The sequence below is a fragment of the Portunus trituberculatus genome, chromosome 34 (assembly GCF_017591435.1).
Source record: "Portunus trituberculatus isolate SZX2019 chromosome 34, ASM1759143v1, whole genome shotgun sequence".
NCBI lineage: Eukaryota > Metazoa > Arthropoda > Malacostraca > Decapoda > Portunidae > Portunus > Portunus trituberculatus.
The window spans coordinates 5,519,317-5,546,816 of NC_059288.1; the positions used below are offsets into that span (position 1 = coordinate 5,519,317).

General features: G+C 49.3%; 2 protein-coding genes across 4 annotated transcripts in view; one reads left to right on the forward strand and one right to left on the reverse strand.

The window, feature by feature from the left end:
• Positions 1 to 9,471, forward strand: part of LOC123512720 (endoplasmin-like) — a 9,961-nt gene extending 490 nt beyond the window's left edge. Inside the window, exons 2-13 of one of the 3 annotated variants that reach the window (XM_045269276.1) lie at positions 499 to 656; positions 1,247 to 1,345; positions 1,701 to 1,826; positions 3,410 to 3,547; positions 3,920 to 4,088; positions 4,453 to 4,994; positions 5,109 to 5,308; positions 5,513 to 5,684; positions 5,989 to 6,234; positions 7,237 to 7,373; positions 8,301 to 8,434; positions 8,665 to 9,471. In XM_045269276.1, the coding sequence (XP_045125211.1) occupies positions 499 to 656; positions 1,247 to 1,345; positions 1,701 to 1,826; positions 3,410 to 3,547; positions 3,920 to 4,088; positions 4,453 to 4,994; positions 5,109 to 5,308; positions 5,513 to 5,684; positions 5,989 to 6,234; positions 7,237 to 7,373; positions 8,301 to 8,434; positions 8,665 to 8,876 (2,333 nt within the window). In that variant the 3' untranslated portion in view covers positions 8,877 to 9,471. Of the gene's footprint in view, positions 1 to 498; positions 657 to 1,246; positions 1,346 to 1,700; positions 1,827 to 3,409; positions 3,548 to 3,919; positions 4,089 to 4,452; positions 4,995 to 5,108; positions 5,309 to 5,512; positions 5,685 to 5,988; positions 6,235 to 7,236; positions 7,374 to 7,878; positions 8,016 to 8,300; positions 8,435 to 8,664 lie in introns of all 3 variants that reach the window. The other 2 variants (XM_045269277.1, XM_045269278.1) reach the window with 2 other exon arrangements.
• A 1,165-nt stretch (positions 9,472 to 10,636) lies between these two features.
• Positions 10,637 to 27,500, reverse strand: part of LOC123512719 — a 22,099-nt gene continuing 5,235 nt past the window's right edge. Inside the window, exons 3-10 of the mRNA XM_045269275.1 lie at positions 27,054 to 27,187; positions 26,397 to 26,597; positions 25,526 to 26,284; positions 23,373 to 25,392; positions 22,788 to 23,257; positions 22,232 to 22,525; positions 21,781 to 21,905; positions 10,637 to 21,268 (exon numbers count right to left, since the gene is read on the reverse strand). Coding sequence (XP_045125210.1) covers positions 10,897 to 21,268; positions 21,781 to 21,905; positions 22,232 to 22,525; positions 22,788 to 23,257; positions 23,373 to 25,392; positions 25,526 to 26,284; positions 26,397 to 26,597; positions 27,054 to 27,187 — 14,375 coding nt within the window. The 3' untranslated portion in view covers positions 10,637 to 10,896. The remainder of the gene's footprint in view (positions 21,269 to 21,780; positions 21,906 to 22,231; positions 22,526 to 22,787; positions 23,258 to 23,372; positions 25,393 to 25,525; positions 26,285 to 26,396; positions 26,598 to 27,053; positions 27,188 to 27,500) is intronic.

Below are 27,500 nucleotides of genomic sequence, written 5' to 3' on the forward strand. Positions count from 1 at the left end.
ACTACACTCCCAGAAGCGACTATCTTTAACTTAACTACTCACCATTATCAAACTAGCCTAACCTTACTACCCACTCTACTACTAAACTATCACCATTACCATTTAAATAACTCCCTCTGCTATTTAAAGTAACCCATGTACTATTCAAATATCCCCCTCTACTATTTAAATAACGATCTACTAAAACTATTCCCCTCTGCTACTTAAACTACTCCCTCTACTACTTAAACTATTCCCCTTACTACTAAACTAAACCCCTGTACAACTTAAATAACTCCTACTTAACTATACTCTCCCTACTGCTTCCTTTACCTAACCCCAAAGAACTACCATATCCCAACCTAACCCCAAAAGCAACTTAACCCAACCTAATCTATCCTAACCCCAAAGAACCCAGAGAATCCTAACCTAATTCTTCCCCTCCCCCACACCCTTAAAACCCCTTCTAACCTCCCCTCCACCCTGTCCCCTTCCACACTAACTCAACTTCCACCCTAGCAGGCGGCGTGAGGGCAGCGGAGGACGACGATGATGTGGCAGGGGAGGGTACGGTGGAGAGTGACCTGGGCGCTGGAAGGGAAGGCTCTCGGACTGACGACGGGGTGGTGGCCAGGGAGGAGGAGGCAATCAAGCTGGACGGACTGAATGTGGCCCAGGTAATGCGGATTTGTGGGTTAGTGTGGGGGTTAGGTTAGGTTAAGGCAAGTTGGTCTGGGTTTGGTTAAATCAGGTTAGGTTAGTCTGGGTTAGTTAATGTTTGGGTTAGGTCAGGTTACATTGGCTTGGGTTAGGCTTATTCTAGGGCTTTCAACTTTGGGTTCACAAGATTTCTAAGGTTACATAGATGGCTGATCTGCTGATATCCTTTCCAGTACCATTGTGTATTGAGATAGTCACTAAATCAACATGGTATAAGATTTCCAAGGGTACTTCGGTCTAACAACATCCTTTGCACCTTTGCTTAATGAGTTAGTCAGTCTTTAGATTAACACTGTTCAATGTCAGATTACTGGGGGTTTGGGGAGATGGTCATAACTCAGTAGGTTCTTAATGAAAGATTGAGAGCCCCTGGTGTAGTCGTAATTGGATTAGTTTGTTAGGTTAGATCATTCATCCACTTTGGTTTTAAGTTGCTTTTGTTTGTTAGTGTATATATTGAAGTTTATTTAATTGCACACACATCTACTGAAGTGTGTAGCAATGGAAGCACCCTCCCTCCCATCCACTGACTGTGCAAACCTTCCAGATGAAAGAGCTGCGGGAGAAGGCGGAGAAACACGCTTTCCAGGCCGAGGTTAACCGCATGATGAAGTTGATCATTAACTCGCTCTACAGGAACAAGGAGGTAAGCACAGGAGAGTTGCCATGCCTCCTGCTGGTGGTGGTGGGGATGGTGCGTTGTCACTGGGCTGGAGGACTTTAAATATTGATGGCAATGAGTGTTCTTGGTGGTGGATTGAAATTTTTTATTAGAGCATAAGTGCTTGATCTTCACATTCTTCTTCTTGATTCCCCACATGCTGGTTTTTTTTTTTTTTTTTTTTTTTTAATTCCCCACATGCTGTTTTTTTAATTCCCCCACATGCTGGTTCTTCTTAAAATTCCCTGCACGATGGTTTTTTTTTTTCCCCACACTGGGTTTTGATTTTTCATGCACTTTTTATTTCTTCACTTGGTTTTAATTCTTCACCATCTTGCAGATCTTCCTGAGAGAGTTGATCAGTAACGCCTCGGATGCCCTGGACAAGATCCGCCTGCTGTCCCTCACTGACAAGGAGCAACTCGACTCCAACCCAGAAATGGTCATCAGGATCAAGGCAGACAAGGTGAGGAAGGTGTTGCTCTCGCTTTAACACCTTGTGCAGCTAATTTTAACACCTGTGGACATGATTTTAATTCCTAGATCTAGTTTTAATGCTATAGTCAATTATAGCATCCTTATTTTTAACACTCTATAGAGCAGATTTTAACACCGTGATGTAATTTGAACATGACTTAAATTGAACACTGGACCAAATTTTTAATACGACCTAATTTTATCAATTTAATTTTAACTCATTTTGAACATATTTTTAACGAGCGAATTTTAGCAAATTTTAACTCTTCGACCTTATCTTAACACTTTATAGAGCTAATTCTAACTGAACTTAACCTGTACAGCGTCAGAGACGTACGAGATACGTCGGCTACTCTGAGCGAACCGGGCGTCGGCGAGCTTCCTCGTGTTTTCGGAGGTATTGCGTCCTCAAAACTTACCATTATACTGCCATCATGTACTGTAGACATTGCTCATGCTGCCTCCTCGTCCCTGCTAACATGAATGCTTCCTGTATTCATTTATTACATATCTGAACTTTAGCAGTTTCTGCTGCCTTCAGCTCAGTGTAGCGGTAAACTGACGCCTCGACTCCGCTATTATGAACGCAGCGTAATTTACATTACTTACTCTCACCATTTCTGATGTTTTTGGTAACTGTTATATTGTGGTAGTGAAAACTTTGTATGACATAAATAAGAATTTTCCAATCGCTTTGTTATAAGGAAATACATGTACATATTACTCGGAGAATATTTGCACCACGAAAGGCAACACTCCATCATGATATCTCGTATCTATTTTTAGCCACAAATGCTCCCAAACAGCAAAACATGACATGTTTTTCTTTCAACTCAGGAACGATATTATGCATGTGTCCAACTCGGGGATCGACTGGTGAGAAACGAGGAAGCGAATAAACTAGTCACATAAGGCTTTGCTAAGTCGCTAACCTTAGCGCAAAATATCTCGCACCAATTAATACCACTTCCAGTCAGTTCTGGGAGGAATGACTGTCATTTTCATTTGTTTCACATCATTTAAGACTGGTTTAGCAAAAAAAAAAAAAAAAATCCATGATGTGGCCAGCACTGGCGAAATCACAAAGTCTCAGATCTGCTGACGCTGTACGGGTTAATTTTAAAACATTGTGGATGTAAATTCAACATGAGATTCAAGCTTTGTTGTCATCCTTGTTGTTTTCTGTTGATTTTAAGCATTTTAAGATATTATTCATCCTATATTTAATTTTTTAGGCATCCTTTATGTATTTTAGGCATATTTTAGGCATCCTTTATTAATTTTATGGTTTTAAATTTCTTGGGAGTCATTAATTTTCAACTGAGGTATTCTTTATTAACCTTAAGCTTGCATTCTTTATTAACTAAGCTTTATGTAATTCGGTCATCCTATATTAAATTTAAACTCTTCCAGTCATCCTTTGTTAATTTTAGGTCATAGTGTATCAGTTTTAAACTAATCTTGTCATCCTTTATTAAATTTAGGTCATTCTGTATCAATTTTAAACTCCTAAGTTCTTTATTAATGTTTTGTTAGCCTTGGTCTTCTTTTAATGACGTGAATCTTTCATAGGACAACCACATCCTTCACATCACTGACACGGGTATTGGCATGACCCGCAATGATCTGGTGAACAACCTGGGCACCATCGCCAAGTCTGGCACCTCTGAGTTCTTCTCCAAGCTGCAGGATTCTGAGAGCCCTGACCAGGTGGGTTGTGGTGGTGGTGGTGTGAAGACACTGGCTGTCATGGATAGTGTTAATGGAGTTTTTTTTGTTTGAGGGTCTTTTCCTCATTCCTAATTTTAGTTACATTTTTTTATCTATTTTATGTAAAAGGGTAAATCTGGCCAAAGGCAACAAAAATAAAGACCCACTTAAATGCCAGGGACTTTGTAAATGTTTGTCTGGTTATTATGTACTCAAGGGGGGAATTTGGTTATTGTTAATGTGCTGTTGTATGTCTTCTAATCATTAGTGTTGCTATATTCTCTGTTGACTTCAAGGTATTGCTGTTTTACTAAAATTTGCTGTAAATTGTATGAACTAGTGTTGCAGGTGTAACAAAGTACTCCTCTGCAGGCCAATGACCTGATTGGTCAGTTCGGCGTGGGCTTCTACTCTGCCTTCTTGGTGGCAGACCGTGTGGTGGTGACGTCCAAGAACAACGCAGACCAGCAGCACATCTGGGAGTCTGATTCTGCTGAGTTCTCTGTGGTGGAGGACCCTCGTGGGGACACCCTGAAGAGAGGTGGGTCACTGGCTGGCTCAGGGACATGGGATTGTGGGAAGAGGCTTGTCAGGATGTTAGTGTGGCCAGAACACTAAAGTAACCAGAATCATTGTAGGAGTGCTTTTTTTTGTTGGAAAGGTTTAGTTAGGTTTATCAGGATCATCTTAAGTTTGAAAGGTTTTAGTTGTTTTTCATTTCAATATTAATAATGTGATTACTGCCAATGCATTGTAATCAATAGGGTTTTGAAGTTTTATGAGTTTTGGTTATTTGTTAGATTTTTTTATTTGATACCATATTAATTCATGGGTGTCCTATTTTAAGATGGGTATTTATTTTTCTCTATCACTGTATTTGTTTCATGACATTTTACTTGTGGCAGGAACGACGGTGTCTCTGCATCTGAAGGAGGAAGCGTACGACTTTGTGGAGGTGGACACTGTGAAGACTTTGGTCAAGAAATACTCACAGTTCATCAACTTCCCCATCTACCTGTGGGAGTCCAAGACTGAAGAGGTGGAGGAGCCTCTGGATGAGGATGAGGTGGAAGAAGAAAAGGAGGAGGACAAGGTTGAGGAAGACGAGGAAGGAAAGGTAGAGGAGGAAAAAGAGGACAAACCCAAGACAAAGAAGGTTTCCAAGACAACATGGGACTGGACTCTGGTGAATGATGCCAAGCCCATCTGGACCAGGAAGCCAGCGGAGATTGAGGACGAAGAGTACAACGAATTCTACAAGACGCTGAGCAAGGACTCCAAGGATCCGTTGGCCAAGACTCACTTCATTGCCGAGGGTGAGGTGACCTTCAAGTCCCTGTTGTTTGTCCCAGAAGTGCAGCCCAGCGAGTCCTTCAACAAGTACGGCACACGCACCGACAACATCAAGCTGTATGTGCGTCGTGTCTTCATCACCGACGACTTCCAGGTGAGCGTCTGTTACGTGTGTGTGTGTTGGTGTGTGTGGATAAGCAGTGAGTGGATTTGAGTTGCGGATGTGAGGGTTAAGAGGCAGGGAAACTGAACCACTCTGCTCTGACAGGACATGATGCCAAACTACCTCAACTTTGTGCGGGGCGTGGTGGACTCTGACGACCTGCCCCTCAACGTTTCCCGAGAGAACCTGCAGCAGCACAAGCTCCTGAAGGTGATCAAGAAGAAGCTGGTGCGCAAGACTCTGGACATGATCAAGAAGCTGGAGCCTGAGGAGTATGAGAAGTTCTGGAAGGAGTACTCCACCAAGTGAGTGTCCACCTCCCTATTTACCTTGATTGACTGGGAATATTTAGTTGATCATTAAGGTCTTGAATATTGTGTTAGTAGTTGTAGTAGAGATGCAGTGGCTCCTCAATTATAACTGATGGCACTGTTTTAGTAGTGAAGGAATGGTTTCTGAACTAAAAATCCAGAATAAAATCCTTGCCTGATTTTAGTCCATTTCTGCAGCCTCAAGCTTGGCACCATTGAAGACTCGGCCAACCGTACTCGCCTTGCCAAGCTGCTACGCTTCCTCTCCTCCTCCTCTGGGGACAAGATGATCTCTCTGTCTGAGTATGTGGAGCGCATGAAGGAGAAGCAGGAACACATCTACTACATGGCTGGCTCTTCCAAGGCCGAGGTGAGTTCAGCTGCTCAAGTTGACATTTATCATCTGTTAAAGGCTTGTGTCGAAGACTTCATTCTGTTGTGTATTGAGAATTTGGCATTTTACTATCACTGTTGGGTTCTAAATTGTTTGCAACTGAATGGACACTGAATTTTTGTCAAGTATTTTTTTTTTTCATGTGGATGAATAGATTTACCCTTTATTTATCTTCAGCTTGCAACTGTCTGAGAAGGGAACTGTTAATAATAAAAGATTGAGTTTTCTTGTGGGTGACTAAAACCTCCACAAAGCTGATCCACCGTTGGCTGCACTTCAGGTTGAGAACTCTCCCTTCGTGGAGCGTCTGCTGAAGAAGGGATATGAGGTGCTATTCCTGACGGAGGCCATCGATGAATACGCCGTCAATGCCATCCCAGAGTTTGAGGGCAAGAAGTTCCAGAATGTGGCCAAGGAAGGACTGACCATTGACGAGGGTGAAGGAGCCAAGGAGCGCCTGGAGGAGCTGAAGAAGGTGTTTGAACCTCTCACCAAGTGGCTCAGTGAAGACGCACTCAAGGATGAGGTGAGGGTCCAGTGTCTAGATGTGCCTGTCTGGTCTTCACTCAGGTTTCCTTTTTTTTTTTTTTTTTTTTTTTTTTTCCTATACCATGTGGGCTTTTCACGGGAATTTATGGGCTAAAGGGAATACTTTTCGGATACCCCCTATCTCAAAGCCCACCCGCTAGGAAACCGTTGCCCCGAGTGAAGAAGCCCAACCTACACTCGGACCGTGGACAGGATTCGAACCCGTGCGCTTGGAGGCCCCTCGGATCCCAAAGCACGCATGGTTCCACTGTACCACGGCATCATAAATTTTTTTGTCATCTTTGGGTAGTTGTGATGATGGATTGAACTAAGCATTTTTTATCATCTTAAGGATCTTACTGGAATGTTTATTTTGATGAAGCAAATTTGGTCTTTTAGATTCTTGAGTATAGTATGGTTGTCTCTTTGAAGGGATTTGAGTTTTTTTTAAGGGTTTTAATAAAGTAAATGTAGTGTTTAGTTTCCCTCTAGTTTCCCTCTCAATTGTTTTATGGATTAGCCTCAAGTCTTTTAATTCTCAACCTAAGATTATATTATGTATTGATGTTTATGCTAAGAATCATAAATAAGTGCTTTGTGGTGTTACGGTTTTTGATGGGTGCTTCTATTAAATTTGCCACTTTGAATGAGGATCAGGTGCTTGCTATTCAACACCACACAATGCAATGCAACTGTAGAAAATTTCACCAGTACCCTGAAATCTCCATCAATAACCTAGCCCTTAACATTTTGCCCTAGGTTTTCTATAGCAGGTTTTTGGCTACTGAAGGTCCTAACATTCCTGAGTCGCTGGCCCTTGCACAAACATACACTGTGCATGTCCTGGGCAACACTTAAGAGGTTTTCTACAGGTTTTCATGTATTCCTAAGTAATTTACTTTTAGTGTGCTAAAGCATCTTTTTCGTAGACAGCAAGATCCCTGCCAACACTTTACCAATCTGTGGCAATAACCTAATTTTTGTGCCAAATTCCTCGCAGGTCTCCAAGGCTGTTGTTTCTGAGAGGCTCTCGGATTCTCCCTGTGCCCTGGTGGCCAGCATGTTTGGGTGGACAGGAAACATGGAACGCTTGGCTATCTCTAATGCTCACCAAAAGACCCACGACTCTCATAGGGAGTAAGTCTTCTCTGCATGGGTGGTAGTCTTTGCTTTCCCTTACTTGTGGTGCTTTGGTCTGGTAGTAACTGTGCTGGAGTCTTTGCTGCTGCATGAAGGTAAGGACAAAAGGTGCTTCAGAGAAATACAGGAAAATGCTGGTGTTCTTAAATTCTTTGGGTTCTCATGAGCATAAATTTCAAAGACCACAGATGATAAGTTAGATTTTAATGTGTTTAGTTCTACTGTAATGTAGAATCCATTATCACAGGAATCCATTTTACCACCGTTAAAAGCTGTGGAGATGAGACCCCAAGGCATTAAGAATACAATCTGTGTGTGAAAGTAACAACAGAAGGCAAGGACGGACTGGTGTATGGAAATGACTAGATGCAGTGCCACTTCTGTTACATGTGCTGGTAGAAAGCCTTGCAGGAGATAAGGAGGGACAGTGGGAAGGGTGCACGCTGGGTTAAGGTGGAGGTGTTAAGGTAGGTGATTATCGAAGATCACATTCTTTATGTAGATCATGAAGGCTGAGGTTGGGGAGAGGCTGTCAGGCTCCCCGTGTGTCCTTATTTCCTCTAAGTTTGGATGGACTGGCAACATGGAGAGGATTGTGACCTCACAGACACATGCCAAAGCTAATGACGTCCAGCGCAAGTAAGTACTGGAGTGCCTTGTTTTGTCCTGTATTTCATTGGTGTTACAGAATTGTTTCAAATTTCATTTTAACTTAAGGTAGTTACTGTTGGAATTTTGATTTATATTGAATAAATGCTCAAATAGTTTTACATTTTCTCATAACTTTACTAAAAATATGAGTTAGTGCATATTTTAGAATAGGGTGGTAAAAACAATGGACAGGTGGTGATGCAGCACAGCAGACTTTAGCTACACTTTCTGCACCATTAATTAATTGGCATCTAACCATCACTTGTTCTGCAGCTACTACCTGAGCCAGAAGAAGACCCTGGAGATCAACCCTCGCCATCCTCTTGTCAAGGAATTGCTGCGCCGTGTGGAGTCTGACCCTGCTGATGAGAAAGCCAAGAACATTGCTGAGATGATGTTCCACACAGGTAAAGCCTTGCCCAGTCATCACTAAAACCCTCAACCTGTCCACTTAACCTTTTCTTGTGCTACTTGCTACTATTTGTGTACATTCTGCATCTCATGGTGTTGAAAGCCTTGTATGTGTACTCTTTCCTTTCTATCCATCACTTCTTGCGCTGGTTTCTATCTCTCGTACATGTGCATATAAAATTTCAAATATTGATGCTCTGATTCTGACTGCGGCTTCTCCCAACAGCCACCCTGCGCTCTGGCTACATGCTGAGGAACACTGTTGATTTCTCAAAGTCTGTGGAGGAGATGATGCGACAGACACTGGGCATTGCTGTGGACGAGCCAGTGGAAGAGGAGCCAGAGTATGAAGAGGCAGATGAGGATGAGGAGCAGCTGCTGGAGGAGGATGAAGATGAGGATGGAGGTGAGGTGGAAGAAATGCACGACGAATTGTAAAAGTTAATGGACGTGAACCTTTTCCGTTTCCCTTCCCTCCATTCTCCCTCCCACTCTGGTGCAAGACTGGGCAGAAGTGACCAATCAAACGTGTATTAAGGTTGCAACATGCAGCTTGGGTATTTAGATAATGGTGCCATCAGAATGTTATGTAGGTGAAATCTTTTTTCAAACGAACCTAGTTTGTGCGTGAATTTTTTTTTACATGGTTCATAATTCAGTTTAGTTACGAAATGTAATTTTTTTTACATGGTTCATAATTCAGTTTAGTTACTAAAATGTATTCTGCTGGAAGATCTGTAAGGCACTTGAGAGGAAATCCATTGCACTTTTTTTTTCACTCACTGCTGTGTTGTATGGAGTTGAGGCATTCATTCACTGACTACTATTGCTGCTGCTCTGTGTGCTTGTTTGAGTCGAGCAGTGAGGTGAGCAGCTCCCGTTTCATACCTAGCCAATAGTCACGCGCTACCATGAATGAATTTGTACGTATATATGTAAGTGGGTGAAGAACATTCCTGTCCTTGTTTCATGAGGACTGGTTGTCGTCGTATGAGAGAATTCATATCATTTTCATAATAAAATGTAATGGTTCTTTGTTCTTTCCATATCCCAAACTCCATTCCTTGTTCCTGTCTTCCATGTTGATATAAGCATTAATAACAGGTGAATGCCACTTTTGGTAGAGATGTTCTGGTGTTGGGCATGTGACCACCTATTTTTGAAGCAGGGAGAGAGATGAAGCCAGTTATAGTACTCGGTATCATGTATGAAAGGTTTTAGTGATGAATGTGGCAGTTTTGGGTACATCTGACTTGAGAACAGCAGTGTGTACAATGAGAAATGCAACGTTGTCTGTCAAAACTCCTGGAAGACCAGATTAAGATTGATTTGGTAACACAGATAAATGATATTGATGGAATATTGATGGAAGTGAAACTTAAAGAAATTAGATTGAAACTGATTGAGATGTTTAGTGGACAGTATTGCTGATACTGAAATCTTGTATTTCTCATTGATTGATTGGTCTTCTAGTAATCTCTTGACCAATTGTAAATTTTTGTAATGTCACTAGGTGTAGTCACTGTGTGTGCCATGATATTTTCACACGTGTTGTTTGTCTCATGCCTTGTTTGATGAACATGCACTCAGGATAACCTTATCTTTGCAGCTTTCAACTTCATGAAGTGAGGCAGGAACAGAATCCCAGATGTCTGGTAGGAATACACGTTTATTGTAGTGAAACCAGTTGATGTAGTTGGCATCATGATACAGTAGACTCGTGGTACATACATGGTATAGTGTGGGGTCAGTAGATTCTTGGTACAGGGTATGTTGAATGGCTTTGTATAAGGAGGAAGGAAGGATTATCTGTCCCTCTCTACGGCACCATATCTTTGACCTCCATGCAGTATCATATTTTTTATCTTAACTTGTTTTCTGCTCCCATTCTCAGTTCTGACTCTACCCCACTGATAGATGTGTAACCATGCCACTGTTGATGTGTTTCAAAGTAGATGATACAGCAATTTTTTTTATTTATTTTTTTTTGTGCTTCACACACTAGCTGCCTAATGATGCAGTGTTACAAGTGAGTGCTTTTTAAGTGCTGGTGAATGGGATGATACAAGCAGTGTAACACACTCCTTTATTGTGTCAGTCATTGTCCCTTGTACAAATATCAGCATTGCTTCTCCTCCTCTTCCTCCTCCTCCTCCTCTCCAGTGTGTGTGTGTATTGTAGGTTATAATACCTCATAATTCAACATTTATTTTGTAAGTTTATTAATATTATCTACTAGTGGTATAGTGGGCTACAGGTTTTAGGTCTATATACATTGGTTTAGGAAGAATTAAAATTAGCATACTGAAGCTGTCGGAGTCGGTGGGGAGGGACGAAAGGAAGTAGACAGTATTCACATTAATCTCTTCTTGTTGTAGGACCTTTGACTAGAGATGAGTTGTCAAGGGCTGTTAGGGTGTGTGAGCTGAGTAACATTCACTGCAGCATGCTGGCGTCTCTACATAAGAAGGGTAAGGAAGGAAGAGTCTGTTCGTAGATGGAAGGCACTGTTGGTGTTAAGGATGTGGTACTTGTAAGCCAGTTCATAGGGTGCCTTACTCCTGAAGCCCAGGGTGCCACCATAGGTCTGGTCATCCATGTAGATGGTTGCTGCAGCCTCGGTGTGGTAGCCCTCAGTGGAGTAGTTGGCGCCAATGCCGTACTTGGCATTGGGCAGAGTCAGAGTGGCACGGGGCGAGAACTCAGTGAGGGGAACCTCCAGGTCTGCCTCCAAGTACTCAAAGTTTGTGATGGAAGTCTTGACAGTGAGATTGCCAGTGAACTTGTTGCTGGTGTTGGCAAACTTGGCAGCGGCCCTGAAGGTGATAGGATGGTCCAGTGAAATGATAAGGTGGGTCATGTCGGACTTCTGGTACTTGATGAGGCCGTTCATGGTCTTGAAGGACTCCAGTGGGGTGGTGACTGTGGCACGGATGGAGATGTCATCTGTAGAGGGAGCCTTGATGTCCAGGCGACCAGAGATGACATCCTGGGCATTCATGAGAGTCACCTGGAAGCCAAGGTTGGGCAAGACACTGCTCACCTCAGCTGTGGCCTTTACTAGCCCGGTGGGGATGTAGGGCGATGTAGCCTCGGCCAACAGTGTGCCCTTGTTAGCATTATAGATGAAGATGAAGGTGTTAGTGACTTCTGCCATGCTGGCTACGGCCTGGAGTTCCACTGTGTCTGACATGTCCAGGGAACCTCGTAGTTCGGCCTTCTGGATGTTCATGAAGGGTGTCTGAATGCTTAGGGAGAAGCCACCACTGGTGGGTCCCATGTAGGTGTTTGCCTCCAGGTAGTGTGTCACGCTACCTACCTCCAGCTCGGCCTTAATCACAGCCTTGGAGCGTCCTCCGCCCATCACCGTGCGCAGGGCATACCTCTGACCCAGCAGGGGTGTGTCCAGCTCCATGTTCACGATCTGATCAGCGGGCATCTTGCGAGTCTGTCTCCAGGAAACTGCAGCAGTGTGCTTGGCTGTGGGTGTGGTTATCATGAGAGCAGCACGAGGCCATGACAGCTGCAGGTTGATGGAAGTGGATGGCAGAGCGGGTATGTCAATCTGAGTGGTGGCTGTCAGTCCAGCACGTGTGTCCAGCTCCATGGAGAAGGCATAGGTCTGTGTGGCTATAAGACTCATGCTGAAGGTCACCTGATTGAAGGACATATTGGGCATGGAGGCGTTGAACTCCAGCTTGCGCACCCCACTGATGAAGGAAGATTCCAGCAGGACTACTCCATGTACACGATTGTTAGCGATGCTGAGGGCTCCCTGCACCTTGTGGCGCTGCTCACCCAGTACGGCGACCACTGCACCCTCCAAGTCCTCCAATGTTGAGTACTTGGCATTGACAGAAAGCTGGCGTTGCACTCCAGAAAGACGAGTGTCCATATTCATGGTGAAAGTGGGGGTTGCCAGCATGTACTCAGCAGTGATGTAATCCTCATCAACTCGGACCTCCAGCTTTTTCTGGGTCGAGGAGAGAGATTCGAGCTGCAGAGTGATCTTGTTGCCGATGAGGTGACCCGGCAGGATGGTGGCATTGGCCTTCACTTGGCTCTGAGTCACCTCATAGGAAAGATCAACCTCGTATGTGCCATACATGTTGATGAATTTGAGATCAGCCTCCAGGTTCTTGATGGAGGTCATCTTGAACTTGCCAGCTATTTCAAGGTTGGTGAGAACGTGGAAAGGTGTCTGCAGTGTGATTGAGCCCTGGAAGCCCTGGGATAGAGAGGAGCCCACAAGGTTGCTCCTTAGAAGGAACTGTTCTCCTGCTATGTCCAGCGTTGCCTGGCCCACAACTTTGTCATCATTGCGGTCAAGATCGACACCTGCTGTGATCCTTGGGATGTTAAGGAAGAAGGGTATATAGGCCTCGGCACGAATTACCAACTGCTTATTGATGTTAGAGAAAGTGAACAGACCACCCATCTTCTCCCAGCCACGGAAGGGAGTTTGCAGCACTAGCTTACCCTCTGTGTACCGTGGGCCCTCAGACTGTAGCTGGTAGTTAAAGAGGAAGAGATGGCCAAGGATGTCTGCCTCCAGCACGATGCCACGCTTGATGTCACCATCCTTGAAGCCTCCACGTAGCCTCAGATTGTAATCATCGAAGCCAACTTCAGTGAAGAAGCTATCAGTAGAGATGGAGCGGCGGACACGAGCGCTGTGTTGTCCAGTGAAGGGGGACATGAGGCGGGCCTGCACGCCATCAGAGTTGTATTCAAATTCTGCCTCGAGGTGATCATTAGGACCAAGCTGAACATCAAGCTTCACTTCCAGCTCGTTGTTGCTTGGGAATCTGTAGTTCACATCATACTGCACACCATCATACCCAAAGTTGGGGATATCCACTGAACCACTGAAACCGCTGCGGAAATTATTCTTGGCCTTGATGGAGAAGGTGACCTCCTTCTCTTCCCCATAGCCGAGTGTAAAGATGCGCTCATCTCCACGGCGGCCCAGGCCAAACACAAGTGCCGGCAGTGGCGTCAGCGAAGACTCCAACCTGCTCTTTATATAATAACCGTCATCGTACCTCACAAACTCATTGTGCACCTCGAAGACAAAGTCATTGAGCCTGAACTCAAAGGTTCCTTCACGTTGCTGCGTGTTGAGCTCCGAATCCAGTTTGAGGTGCAGGTGGCGTAGCCTCATGAAGGACGTCTCGCCGTTAATCTCCACATAGAGTCGCTCATCACTGCGGAAACCCTTCAGCTCGAACATGACCTTTGTATCCCCAATGTCAACAGTGAGGCCAGCTAGCTTGATGGGGCTAGAGCCTGTGCCGGCAATGAAAGCCTCCACATCATAGGCAGCAGCGATGGTGACGGCTTTGCCGCTGGGTGCAGTGAATGACAGGTTGAACTGAGACTTGTCGGCCTCGAGCTGTGCTGTGCCAGTCATGGTGACATGGACATCATTCCTCACGTAGTCCACAGTGGCCTGGCGCCTGCCCCAGTTAGCACTGATCTTCAAATTGCGCAACACCTCGAATGGTGTTGTGAGGGTAAGCGACAGGCTTCCACTTCTCCTTTTCTTCCTATTCACGATGAGTTCCATGTTTGCCCTTTGTGAGCCTCGCTCGTAAGAGAGTGCCACCCTCTGTGTCTTGCCACCCAGATTGTAGTTGATCGTTCCTTTGATGTTCTCAAAGCCTTCAAATGGCGTGGTGATGTTCAGGTCAACTGATTCTTGGCTCACATTGAGGACAATGGTGATGTGCTGATCATTGAAGTCCAGACCTGCATTGAGGTTGAACAGCTGAGAGAAATCTGCTGTGGCATAGGCACGTGCATTCTGCAAAAACTCAAAGGTGGAGTCTAGGACCAGCTCGGTTTCTAGATGATTGGGTGTCCTCTTGCGTGTCCACTTAGCATTCACTCTCTTCTCGGGCTCACCCTCAATAGATCTCTTGTAGTGGATTTCTGCTTGGGCATCATTGATGTTTTCCACGTTGTACTTCATACCGATGGCGACCTCGCCGATGAACATGGAATTAATGTCCAGGTTGCCTTCCAGGACGCTAAAGTCATCGTTGCGATTCCACTCAGCGTTGAAATGAGACTCATGCTGGCCAATCACTGCCTCGGCCTTGATGTACTTGCTGTTGTTATTGCGGAAGTCGTGGGTGAGTGTCATCTGGAATCTCTGGAAAGCTGGGGGCAGGAAGCGCAGGGCCACGTTGACAGTGTTGCGGGAGCGCCGTGGGTTGAGGTCAGAGATGTCAATATTGATTTTATGGGCGCGGTTTTCTCTACCATTGATGGTGACCTGGGTGTTGAACACAAACTTGTTGAGTACGTCGTAGTTGCCAGTCAACTCTATCTGCTGGTAGCTGGGGTGGCTGGAATTGGCGGTGAAGGAAAAGCTGGCTGATTTGCTGGCAGCATCACGCTGGAACGTGAAATTGTGGTTGCCCTTGGCTTCGCCGTAAGTGAAGTCACCCTGGCTGGAGAATGTTCCATCTCTTCTGAGGTTCCAAGAGGTGGTGAAGTGGAACTCATCAGGTTGGAATGAAAGCTTAAATCCTCCTTCTATTCTACCTTTTTGGATGCCTTGGATAACCCCCTTCAACTTGGCCATCCTGTAGGAGGACTCAGGTCCCACCTTCACATAGTAGTCCCTCTGGTTGCCAGAGCGCAGGAATCTCCATTGTAGGAAGAACCTCTCCTCCACTCCATCAGCAGTGAACACTAGGTCAGACATTATGGGGCTAAAGAGGCCCTCCCCTTTGTACTTTCTGCCAGACAGGTCAAGCTCAAACATTGTCTGCTGTGGGTTTTGGATGTCCCACTTGCCTGTGAAGTTCTTCCAGAGAGCAGCTTTCCTGTCAGGTGTCGAGATGCTCACTTTGAAGTCTCCGACGCTAGGGTTGCGTAGGTCTATATTGTAGTTCACGTCCAGGATGTACTGCTTAGAGCCAGGCAGAGTCACCTCCATTTTGACATGCTTTGGGGAGATTGTGCGGTCGAGCTCGATATGCACAGTTGTGGTACGAGGCACGGTCGCAAAGCTGTTGGTAAGAGTGACATGGATCATGCCCTTCTCGGGCAGATTTCCCTCGCCTGTCATTTCCATGGAAAGCTGTTTGGTGGTGGTGCTGCCTCTTTCTGTCACCTCCCTTTTGAGGATGATGTTGAAGGTTTGGAAGCCCTCACGGTGAATGTGGAAGTTGGTGTGACGTCCCTCAAGGCGGCCGTGGATGTCGAGGTGCAAAAAGTCGGTTTCTGGATTGCCACGGAACTCCATAGTGAATATCTCCAAGCCATTGACCTCCAAGCGCTGTGTCATCTCGATCTCCCTCGCCAAGGTGATTGCATAGTTGTAGTGCAGAGACTTCAGGAATTCAAAGCGGGAGGTAAAGTCGATGTTTCCTCCTTCACGGTTCAGGAGGATTTTAAGTTCGGTGTTCTGTGCTTGGTTGGGCACAAACATCTGTAATTCGAACGTTCCTGAGCGGCGGCTGGTCTTCATTTCCACCTTGAAATTGGATGAGTTGGACTCTATCTTGAGCATCCTTTTCCTCTGGCTGAATCGGAGCTGGCCAGTCACATGCTGGTAGTCACTGTAAGGCGTCTTGAGGTCGAGCTCGTATTGTTTCATCCTTTCATCACGCTCGCCTCTGATCGTAAGTTCTACTTTTCTTTCGTTAATTTGGCCACTAGCGTATGCTTCCACTGTCCCTTGATCGAGGCGGCCTGCCAGCGCCAGGAATTCCCATCCCTGCAGCTCGCTCTTGATCTCAAGGTTAACTTTGCGTGTTGATGGGTCCCTCACCATCTCTAGCTTCAAATAGTTGTCATTCCTCTTCCACATGCCCTCGTAATTGTCGCCCTCCCTCTTGATCTCAAAGGAGACTTCCTCCATCCTGGCAAAGGGTGTCTTAAGTTCAAACTTGACACTGTTGAAGCTGGCCAAGATGGAACCTTGTGCTTGATCGTTCATCATCTGGAAGGCAATGGATCTCTTGGCGCGGTTGACGCTGCCAGACATGTTGAGACGGTTGAGTCCCGTGAAAGGCGTCCTTAGGTCAAAGCTGAGGTCAGAGCCAATCAGCTTGCCATGCACGCTGATTGCCTTTACTTCTCCTTCTTTCTCCACCACCACTTCAATGGTCTTGTCATCCTGCGTCAAGTCCACTTTAGTTTTGAATTTGATTTGGGTCCAGCCTGTGAAGGGTGTGGTCATCTCCACCCTGAGAGCAGCCAAACTCTCCTGTAGGTCTCCTGCCAATAGGAGACTGTAGGAATGCTTGCCGGCAGTCAGCTGAGCAGTGACTAGTTCGGCTTTGTTGTCGAGGTTTGTCTGGATCTTGAGTGTCGCATTGGGCAGTGTGGCAATGGGCGTCTTGGTCTGTATTGCTGTAAGGAAGCCACGAGGGGTCACGTTGGCTTCACCCACCAGGAAGTAGTTGTCATTATTATGAACCACAGTGACAGAAGCCTGCAAACTGTCCGGGCCAGTAGCGTGCTTGATGGCTATGGAGCCGAAGCGAAGGGTAGGGAAAGGCGTGGTCACCTCCAGGAGCATATCTCCAATGACGTAGGAAGCATTGGTGGAGAACGCATAGGGGCCCACCTGCAGCATGCCCCTCACATTCTTGGTGGCCACGTTAATGTTGGCATCAAGGACAGATTCTTCATATCCCTGGAAGGGAGTCTGGAACTTGAGGGTGATGCTCTCTTGTGTATAGCGGCCGTAGGCAGAGAAGGCAAACTCTCGGGTGTTGTGGATAACCTTGACGAGTGCCGTGGCCTCGCTGCTGCTTGTCACAGTCAGTGCGTACTCAGCGCCCAGCGTCTCCCACCCTGCTAATGGGGTGTGCACTGTCACGCTGCCTCGCTCAGTGTCGTACGTTGCCTCTATGCTCACCTGCTTCTGGAAGTTGTCATGCTGTACGAGTGCCTTGGCAGCCAGCTTGTTGGGCTCTGTGTTGTACTTGAGGTCGAGCCCCAGGTTTGTCCATCCGGGCACTGGTGTCACTGCAGCCAAGGAGAAGCTGCTGGCTGAAGGTTGGAGGTGATATTGGGTGCGGAGCTCAAACACGTCATTATTTCTTTCAAAGTGGATAGAGGCCTGAGCTGTGCCACGGAGAAGGGTATAATCAGCGTTAAGCACCACGTGGCTGATGGGCGTGATAGGCGTGGTCAGCCTCATTTCAATACCAGTGCCCTGCAGCTCTACGCTTCCTTGGAAGTTGTAAGTTTGGCGATCCTTCACGAAGTTAGCGACAAGGAGGTGATGGCCAGCGGCCCTGCTGGTGTAATCAGCATCCATCTTCATGACCTGGAAGCCTTGGAAAGGCGTGGCCACGTCCAATATCACGTGGTTGTCGTTTAGCGTGGCGGCCACCGCGAAGTGCTGCCTCTCGCCCTCCTTTGTCACATTGACCTCTGACTTTTTGATGTCACCTCGCAGGTCGTATGTACCCTCCACTTCTAGGCTGGTCAGGCCAGGCAAGGGAGACCTGAGGCTGACAGTGAGGAAGCCAGTCTTGTTCTCTGCCCTGAAAGTCATGTCGGCAGAGTAAACTACGTCATTCCTAGAGAAAGTTGTCTTGAAGGTCTTCTGGGGTCCTGAGAGGCTTGACTCCACCTCCAGCTGGAGACTGGTGGCCTGGGCGAAAGGTGTAGTCACTGCCACCTTCAGCTTGGGGTTGAGGGTGCTAAAGGAGACGTTGGTGTTCACTTCAAAGTTGTCGTTGTCACGCTTGGCACGGATGGCAGCAGAGAAGGAGTCACGGCGGGTAGCGTAGGTGCCGTCCAGCGCCACCACCTCCCAGCCAGGGATGGGCGTCTTCACCTCACCCTGAATGGTGTTACCATTTAGCATAAGCTTGCCACTGAAATCCTGGCTTACTCCCTCTTTGTGCACGCTCACACGCACCTGGTAGGGTGACTCAGCTACTGAGATGGAAGCCTGCAAGGCGGCCTGGGTCCACCCAGAGAAGGGAGAGGTCACCCTGGAGGTAAGCTGCTGCGTGTTTCCTTCCATGGAAGCTTCTAGGTTCCAGCTGAACTCCTGCTCATTGTACACCACCTTAGCAGCAGCAGTCTTGGTGGCACCACCCAAGATCCAGTTGGCAGAGGCACGCAGTGTACGCAGCTCAGCGAAGGGCGTAGTGATATTGAGGGTTACCTTGGGAGCAAGTGGATCGGCCATCTTGACGACACCCTTGGCAAAGATCTCGGCCGTGCCATACACCGCCTTGAATTTGATGGTCTTGTTTTCGCCAAGGAAGTTGTAAGAAGCGTCGAAGGCGATGGTTTCGTATCCCTGGTAGGGCGTGGTCACCACCAGCTCCACCTTGCCCTTAGAGGGACGCAGATGCTGTGTGCCTGTCACCTCAATCTTACGTTCATTGCGTAGCACATGGGCATTGATCGCGGTGCCAGAAGCAAAGAAGGACGCGCCGAGCACCTCCCAGCCAGCGAAGGGTGTCTTGCCCTGGAACACGAATGTCTGGTCCTCCATCTTGGCACGCAAGTCCACCTCCTGGCTACCATACTTCACCCTGGCTTGGCCCTGCAGGGCGGCCACGTCATAGGCCACGAGCATATTGAAGTCCTGGATGAGTTGCACTGGGGACTGGAAGGTGAGGCTGAGGTTGGTGTTGGTAGGCTGCAGGAGCCACGTGGCTGCCAGGCTTCCCTCCCTGCCGTTCAGCACTATGCTGCTAGTGAAAGCCGTCTGGTCCAGCGTGGCAGCAACCTGGTAGGTGGTAGAGTCAATTGTCATCTTGCCGTTCACACTGAAGGGCATCGCCTGGAGCTGGTGCTGCCAGCGTCCTTCAAAGTGGTGAACGTTGGTCCAGGAGGTGCCGTCTGGGATCGACTCCCACAGGTCAAGCTCGCACATGGCATTGGTTGCACTGCCAGAAAGGGTCACCTTTGCCTCGTACTTATGGTAGTAAGTAGCGGCTAGAGCCACACTCACTGCCGGTCTGCTGATGGCATAGGACGCCTCAATTTCCAGTGGAACTTGGAGGGAGGGCGTGGTGAGGCCGAGGGAGATGTTGGCACGATCTTGCTGATAGTCACCTGCCAGACGCACGGTGGTCTCGACTTGGCCTCGGGTAAGCACCAGGACAGCGGTCTTCTCAGGGCGCAGAGTGAGATTGAGGTTGTAGCCCAACGGCTGCCAGAAAGGAGTGGTGAGGGTTGCCGCGGAGAACAACTGTCCCTCGTGGTTGTAATTGTTCCTGGTGGACAGGAGGATTTTACTGCCCGGCTTGTACTCCACTTCGGCGGAGATTTTGGTCTCTCCTGCGGTCTGCTGCTCGGAATGTAGGTCGATCTTAACGTCACTGAGGCACTCCCAGGGCGTGGCCAGAGCAAGGTGGGCGTCCAACTTGCGCGAGGAGGCGGTGAGCACAGGTGTAAGGCTTCCATGGAGAGCCAGGCGCTGGTCAGACCAAGTGAGATCAGTCTCGTGCTGGTACTCCTCCCCCATGCGTGCCATCTTGTTCCGCAGCGTGTAATGTTCATTGAGGGTGAGCACGCTCTCCCAGTTGAGGGCGTCGATGGCAGTGAATGAATGGGTGAGGGTGGCTTGGTTGGCAGCATGGGCCACAATCACCTGTGTGTTCTGTGTGTTGCCATCTGTCCTACTGTCCACCTTCACCTTCATCTCCAGCTCCTCGAAGGACGAGGTGACATCTCCCTCCAGGCTGAGGAGGCGTGCGGCAGCATCCAGTGTGCCAGTCACTGAGACAGAGAGCAGCTCCCTGTTGGCGTACACTTTGGCCGAGGTGGTTAAGTTGTTGTTCTCGATCTTGTGCGTGAAGGAGAAGGATCCCTTGGTTTCGGGACTGCTGATGTAGGCAGAAAGATTGATGTCATTCTGGGACAACATGTGTCCCTCAGCGTGCATTTTGAGGGAGCCGAAACTGTAAGTGGACCAGATACGGGTCACCTCAAATTGGGAGGTGAAGCGGCGGCTGTCGTGGCTGTGGGAGAGAGAGGCGGTGAGCGGCTGTGTAAAAGGTGTCAGGAACCTCAGCTCCCCGGACACGCTGGTGGTGTCGCCCGTCACGGTGTGCTGGCCAGTCACGCTGAGCATCATCTTGCGTTGGCCTGCCTTGCCGTCCACCTGCAGGTTGAGAGTTGAGCCGTCCATCGTGTACTTGACGGTGGCCTCCATATCCGGCACTACCTCCAGCTGCGTCCTTAGCTTGAGGGCAAGGTCTACGTCATGCTGGCCCGGAGCCAGGCTGAGACGCCCTGCGCTGGTCAGGTGCAACAGCTCCGTGCTGCCGTAGGAGACCAACAACGTGGTGTCCTGGGACGCGTCCTGCAGTGTGTGGGCCAGGACAGCTTTGAAGGGCTGCATGAAGGGAGAGGTGAAGGTGGCCAGGCCATCCACTCCAGAGTCGCTAGGCGCCAACTGCAGGGAGCCGTTCAGTTCATGGTGGTTCCAGGCACCCTGCAGGCTAGAGGTTATGGCGGCACCGGCCATTTCGTGGTCAAAGGCAAGGGAGAGACGCTCCAGGTCAGCTACAGTGCTAGTGAACATGACCTCCGCGTGCACGGAACCGCCGGGCTGTAGACGGCCCTTCACAGAGAGTGTCGCCTGCTGACTGTTCTTCCACGTGGCGGAGGCGCTGCAGGTGATCTCATTGCCCTGGATTGCGGTAGTAATGTCTACGCTCTGCTTCTCCCAACCCGGGAAGGTGGTGTCCACGGCAGCCGTGAGGGATGGGGCGGAGTCCAATGAGTAGCGCAGTGTGGCCGCCACGCGCTGGCTGGGGGACCAGGTGGCCTCCCCCTCCACGCCCCCTCTCATCAACCTGCCACTGGCAGAGAATTGCTTGTCCAGGAATCTGTGGGAGCCCAGACACTTGTTAGTGTGTGTGTGTGTGTGTGTGTGTGTGTGTGTGTGTGTGTGTGTGTGTTTTATAGAATTGTGTTCGTATTATATCATATATGCATATATTCATATCCATCACCACACCACACACACACACACACACACACACACACACACACACACACACGGCCCGGTAGTTCAGTGGTTAGAGCGCTGGCTTCACAAGCCAGAGGACCGGGGTTCGATTCCCCGGCCGGGTGGAGATATTTGGGTGTGTCTCCTTTCACGCGTAGCCCCTATTCACCTAGCAGTGAGTAGGTACGGGATGTAAATCGAGGAGTTGTGACCTTGTTGTCCCGGTGTGTGGTGTGTGCCTGGCCTCAGGCCTATCCGAAGATCGGAAATAATGAGCTCTGAGCTCGTTCCGTAGGGTAACGTCTGGCTGTCTCGTCAGAGACTGCAGCAGATCAAACAGTGAATCACACACACACACACACACACACACACACACACACATATATATACCTGAACTCAGCTGAGATGGCTTCAGGTTGGATCCTTCCCTCGATCTTGAAGGTGTTGTCGGGGTTCAGGGTCTTGTCCCATTCCACGTTAACGAGCAGGGTCTTCTCTTGTCCCTGAGGGTTGATCTGCGGGCACAGGGAGTGTTTGGGTGAGGACAGGAAGGCTCACATTTACCGCTATCAAGTGTAAAAGGGATGGAACTGAAGGAGGAGGAGGAGGAAGAGGAAGAGGATGAAGAGGAGGAAAAAGAAGAATGTGTGACAGTCCTAAAGGCAAGAGAGAGAGAGAGAGAGAGAGAGAGAGAGAGAGAGAGAGAGAGAGAGAGAGAGAGAGAGAGAGAGAGAGAGAGAGAGAGAGAGAGAGAGAGAGAGAGAGAGAGAGAGAGTCATAACTATGAAATATAAATGAAGGACATTTGGCAAACACACACACACGCACACACACATCTCACCTTAGCGTTCACAACAACATGTTTCACAACGTCAGCGTCAATCAGGAGGGACGATGGGGTGGCTTCCATCATCAGACCGAATTTCTTGTTTCCAATCTGCGTCTGCAAGTTGATCTTCCCTTGCTGGCTGTCACCGTACACCTCGGAGGTCAGAGTCACGGTGGTCACAGGGATGGTGACAGAAACCTCGGCGTTGATATTAAAGGTACCAGGCTGAGAGATGTCTTTCATGGAGGCGGTGGCGTCAATAAGGGTCATTTCTCCGGTTACTGGTGTGCTGAGCTTGGCTTGTACCTGCATGGAAGAAAGCGAATCCTTGTCAGATTTTTTTTTTTTTTTTCACAGCATCCCTAAGATTAGTACAGCACGGAAGGGAAGGGAAAGAGGAGAAGGGATATATTTTATTGAAATATGATAAGAGGAAGGAAGCTAAGAGGAACTCATGCATGGAGGAGGAAAGAGGAAAATAGGGTGAGTGAGGGAATGAGCGAAAAAAAAGATAATACAAGGAAAATGGAAGAGAGAAGAGGAAGAAAGGAGTGAATGAGTGACTTACCAGGCCAGTGTAATGACCAGGGCTGGCTTTCCTCAGGTCAGCATTGCCGTTGAACTTTGAGTGGATAGAATCCAAATCGATGACTGCGGTGAGGGAGTTCCCTGGAGTACGCTGGAGGTCAACGAGGAGTGTCTGGACTCCTGAACCAAATTCAGAGACTCGGTCAAGCTTAGACGTCAACATAATAGAGTTTGGCGCCAAGATCAATTCGTTCTCGGTCTTCGTATTGACGCCATAAAACTCGCTACCGGAAGTTGTTGTGCCCTTGATTTTCCTGACACCATTCTCGTAGGTGTGTGACCAGGTCTCCTCCGCCAGCAGGTCGATGGGGCCGTACCTCATGGTGATCTTGGTGTTCAGGTCACGTGGGGAAAAAGTGCCGTCATATTCCAGGAAGACTGGATGGTCGACCTGTTCCATCCTAGCGGAGTAGGTTGTGGTGTCGCCCTCCTGGTGCTTCTGGAAGGTACCTGGTAGCGGGAGACGCAGAGGTGAGAAGGAAGCAGAAGGAACGCGCACACACACACACACACACACACACACACACACACACACACACACACACACACTCACACTCACACTCACCTTTAATGGAGAGAGGTTCCCTCATTGCGGAGTGGTAGGTGGTGGCCTCGAGCGAATACTTGCTCTGAGGCTTGTCAGCGATGATCAGCACCTTGGTGTTAAATAAATCTCTGCCGTTCACGGACAGTTCCAGTGAAGGCTCCACTTGCATGACATCCCCGTAGGCGGTGAGCAGGCCACCCTTCATCAGATATATATCTTTGCCCACTTGGATCTCTGTCTTGACGGACTTCCTGTCGTGCTGCCACATGTACTCGCCGTTCATCTCCGCCTTGATGAAGAAGGAATCCACCTTGGCGAGCAGCTTGTTGCTGTGCGCCTCGAGGGAGAGCGCCATGCGGCGGGAGTTCTGCGCTCCTGGGGCGTCAAACAGTAAGGAGATCTCGTTAGTAGTCTTGGTATAGCGGAAGGTGTAGCCGGTCTGAGTGTCAGTCTTTTCGAGGTAGGCCCTGAGGGTGGTGGGCAGGCTGAAGCAAGACGAGGAGGGCATGGCGATCTCTTTGCACAGGTTCATGCCCAATATGTCCACGCTGCATATGGTGATGAGGGGCTCTTCCTTCTCTATCTCCTCATCCTTGTCGTCACGCACGTAGAAGTACTTGGTCTCCATGTCGATGAACTCAGTGCGCTGCTTGGGAGTGTCAAAGGCCACGTCCACCAACGATCCGCCGCTGACGCGCACCTTGCCCTCCAGAGCGGTGGAAGTGTGCATAGTGGAGGACACCTTTACACCTGCGCTTGTCACGTGGGCGTCCACCACCATCACACCGTCCACATGGATGGCCGCTGAGGGACGGAGGTGTCCTTGGATGTTAACATCGGTGAGGCTTTGAACGCTGAAGGAGCCGTCCATCCTGAGAGCCACCGTGGCCGTGCTCTGGGCGCCCAGGGTGAGCGGCAGGCCTGTCACAGTGGGCACGGAGTAGTGAGCGTCAAGCAGCTGGTAGGATTTGGTGTAATCCACCTTGCCGCCTCGTGCCAGTTCCATCAGAAGGGCGAGGGGGCTGGTTGTGGGCTCGTTGCTGCCGCTCAGGCCGCGGAAGTGGCGGTAGTGCACATCGTTGCCGAAGAGGCGGAGGTAGTAAGAGCCTCGGGGTTCGTCAGTGGCTTCCTCCAGGAAGTCTTCGAGTGTGGTGGCTTCTGTTTCACGCTTCTGTTGGCGCAGACCCCTGAGGGCTGTGGCGACGGTGTCCTCGGGGAAGTAGCCGTCGGGGCCGAAGAGACGATCCAGGTAGGATTCAAAGCCCTCGATGCGGCCGCCCACCTCGAACAGGTTGACAGATTCACCGAACAAGTCCACGGTGAGGTTAAGCATTCCGGAGCGTGGCAGGAACGACTTGCTAGAGAAGACCACATTGCTCTCCACAGAGGCGCCCACATTCAGTTCGTTCATGAAAAAGGAAGACTCGTAGTTGCGTGAGAACCTGAGTGCCTCGGTGCTGAACTTGTTGGCGAGCAGCTCCTCCCCCAGCAGGACGCGTGCCCACTCCTTGCCAGGCGCCGCAGACTCCTGCAGATTGGTAAGGTGCGTCCATACGAAGGAGCCCACCTGGTTGACGCCCTCGGAGGTGAGACGGTCCTTGACAGCGGCCACCACGGCGGGAGTTGGGCAGGTCATAATAGACAGATAGGCTGCGATACGCACCTCGGAGTCCTGTGCCTCGTCCTGGTAGGCGGCCAGCAAATTGGTGCGGTCGTACTCGCAGGGCGTGTGCCTCCAGGCCTCGATGGCCGCCACACGCACCTCCATGTCATTGTTCTCGGTGTAGCATCGCTCCAGCACCTGCTTAGCATTCACCCAGCGGCCGGCATTGCCAAGGGCCCTCAGAGCCACTAGGATCTTGACCTTCTGTTCTTCATTTAGGGCACGGCAGCCTGAGCCAAGCTGGGCCTCTACACGGCGCATCACCTGCTGCACGCCGGAGTCTTCGCCGCAACGACTGTTGATCTTGCAGAAGGTGTTGACGAGCGCTGAGGTGCCCAGCATGGCGCTCTGGCTCGGCTCGCTCTCCAGCATGGGCTGTGGGTGGAGGGAAAAGTTTAATGCGTGGGCGGGGCATGTTGTGGTGTGCCAACCTGTGGGACACACGCGCTGGTCAGTCAAACAACAGACAGTACAACAATGGTAGTAAACAACAACATGGAGCACTTACTGCAATGGCAGTGAACATGTCTGAGGTCGGGTTCTTCAGGAAGGCGAGGGAGGTGAACCAGGCGTCAGCGTCTTCCTGGCTCAGGTCGCCGTTGGTGTACATGTCCCTGACGACGGCGGCGGCGGCGGCGGTGCCCACCAGCGGCATGGCGTCCACCAAGAACTTGCGGGAGTGCGTGTCCGTGGTGTCAGCATATACCTTGGACAGCACCGGGTACTCAAGGCCGCGCAGGGCGATGACCAGCCTGGAGAAGAGAGCTGGGGCTTCGGGCCGGACTTCCTGGTGGGAGACTTCATCGAGGTGCTGGAGAAGGGCGGTGACAGTCTCTGCCTGGCTGTTGGCTGAGGCCTCGGTGATGGTCTCGAAGACTGGGGTCCTCCTGGTGAACTGCTGCTCTGTGGAGGTCGGCACGGGCCCGTCGCGGCTCACCAACCTGAGGTGAGAGGTGGCCTTGGTGGAGGCACCGCCAGTCTGCCTGGAGAAGGGACGAAAAGTATGGGTCTCCTCACATGAGGACTCAGTCAGGATGCCGCCCTCCACAGTCTGGCTGCAGCCACTGGTGCTGTCCAGCAGGGGCCAGCTTTGCACGGGCGAGTCTGTGTTGTAAGAGGAGGAGGCAGAGGCGAGGTAGGAGGTGAAGTCAGGTCGCTTGGTGCACGAGGAGAGGTCCTTCTGCTTGGTGATGGTGAGCAGGTCGCCCTCTAGCTTGTTTTCGTAGTGCGTCAGACACACACCCTGTACGTCTGTCTCCTGCACCTCCTGTGGGTGGGCCGAGAGCCTCATTACACTTTGTTCATCACTCTCATCAACAACAACAGTAACAACAACAGTAAGATCTTCAACAACCACTATAAACGTTACAGCACAGTACCTCTGAACCGGGCCGCGTGAGAGAAGTCTGGAAGGCTGACAGCACACCTCGCTTCAGGTTGAGTACCCAGGTCTCTTCGGTGGGCACAGCGCACAGCTCCTCCACGCGCCCGTCTTGGAACGAAAAACGCAGGTTGGAGCGAGTGAGCGCCGCCGCCATCTCCTCGGCACGAGTCGACCCTTGCAGGCTGACATCGGTCAGCTGCGGCGAGACAAAAAGAATGGTGCTAAGTGAATACTGGGGCAGGAAAGGATAGTAAGTGGATGTAGAGAGGTGAGAAATGGTACAGAATGAACATTGAGACGCTAGAAAGAGTGCTAAAAAAATGAGCGTCAAATGTTAGAGATGCAAAATGAACAGAGTCGCGGAGAGGGCGGTGAGTGAACACAGGACAGGAAAGAATGTCTAGTGGATTGGTTAGAGAGAGGAGCAACCGATGTACTACAGTTAAACAAAGGTGCCGGAAGGAAACACGGAGAAAAGAGGAATGAACTGTAATTAAAAAGAAAAGAAAAAAAAGAAAAGAATGTATTAAAAACTGAAATTAATACAAACGCTCCACCGAAAAAAAAAAAAAGGAAAAGGAGTGAGGGAGGAAAGGGTTATGGACATTAAAGATTAAGAGTTAAGGGAGATTTATATAGAAGCACCACTTACTCTGAGGGTGTGATCGCAGGGTGCAGTCACGTCAATGTGTGCCTGGGCGGTGATGGTGACGGTGGCGGCCTTGTCAGTGTCCCCGAGGAGGGCGGTGTTGGTCGTGACAGAGTATTCGTAGCCATAACTTAATCCTGGCGAGGTGACGGAATGGAGGAGGCAGAAGGTACAGGAAAGAAGGAAGTGGGAGAGAAGGGAGGGAAAGACAAGGAAAGGCGGAGGGAGGAGAGAAAGGAAGGAAGGGAGGAAATATAGAAGATGGAGGAGGGAGAGAAAGTAAGGAAGGTCGGCGGAAATAGAGAAAATGAAGGAGGGAGAGGAGAAGGAAAGGGAGGATGGTAAAGATAGGAGGTGAAGGAGGGAGAGGAGAATGAAAGGAAGGAGGATAAAGGTGAAGGAAGGAGAGAATAGTTTAAGGAGGCGGTGGAGGAGGAAGGGAAAAAGGTA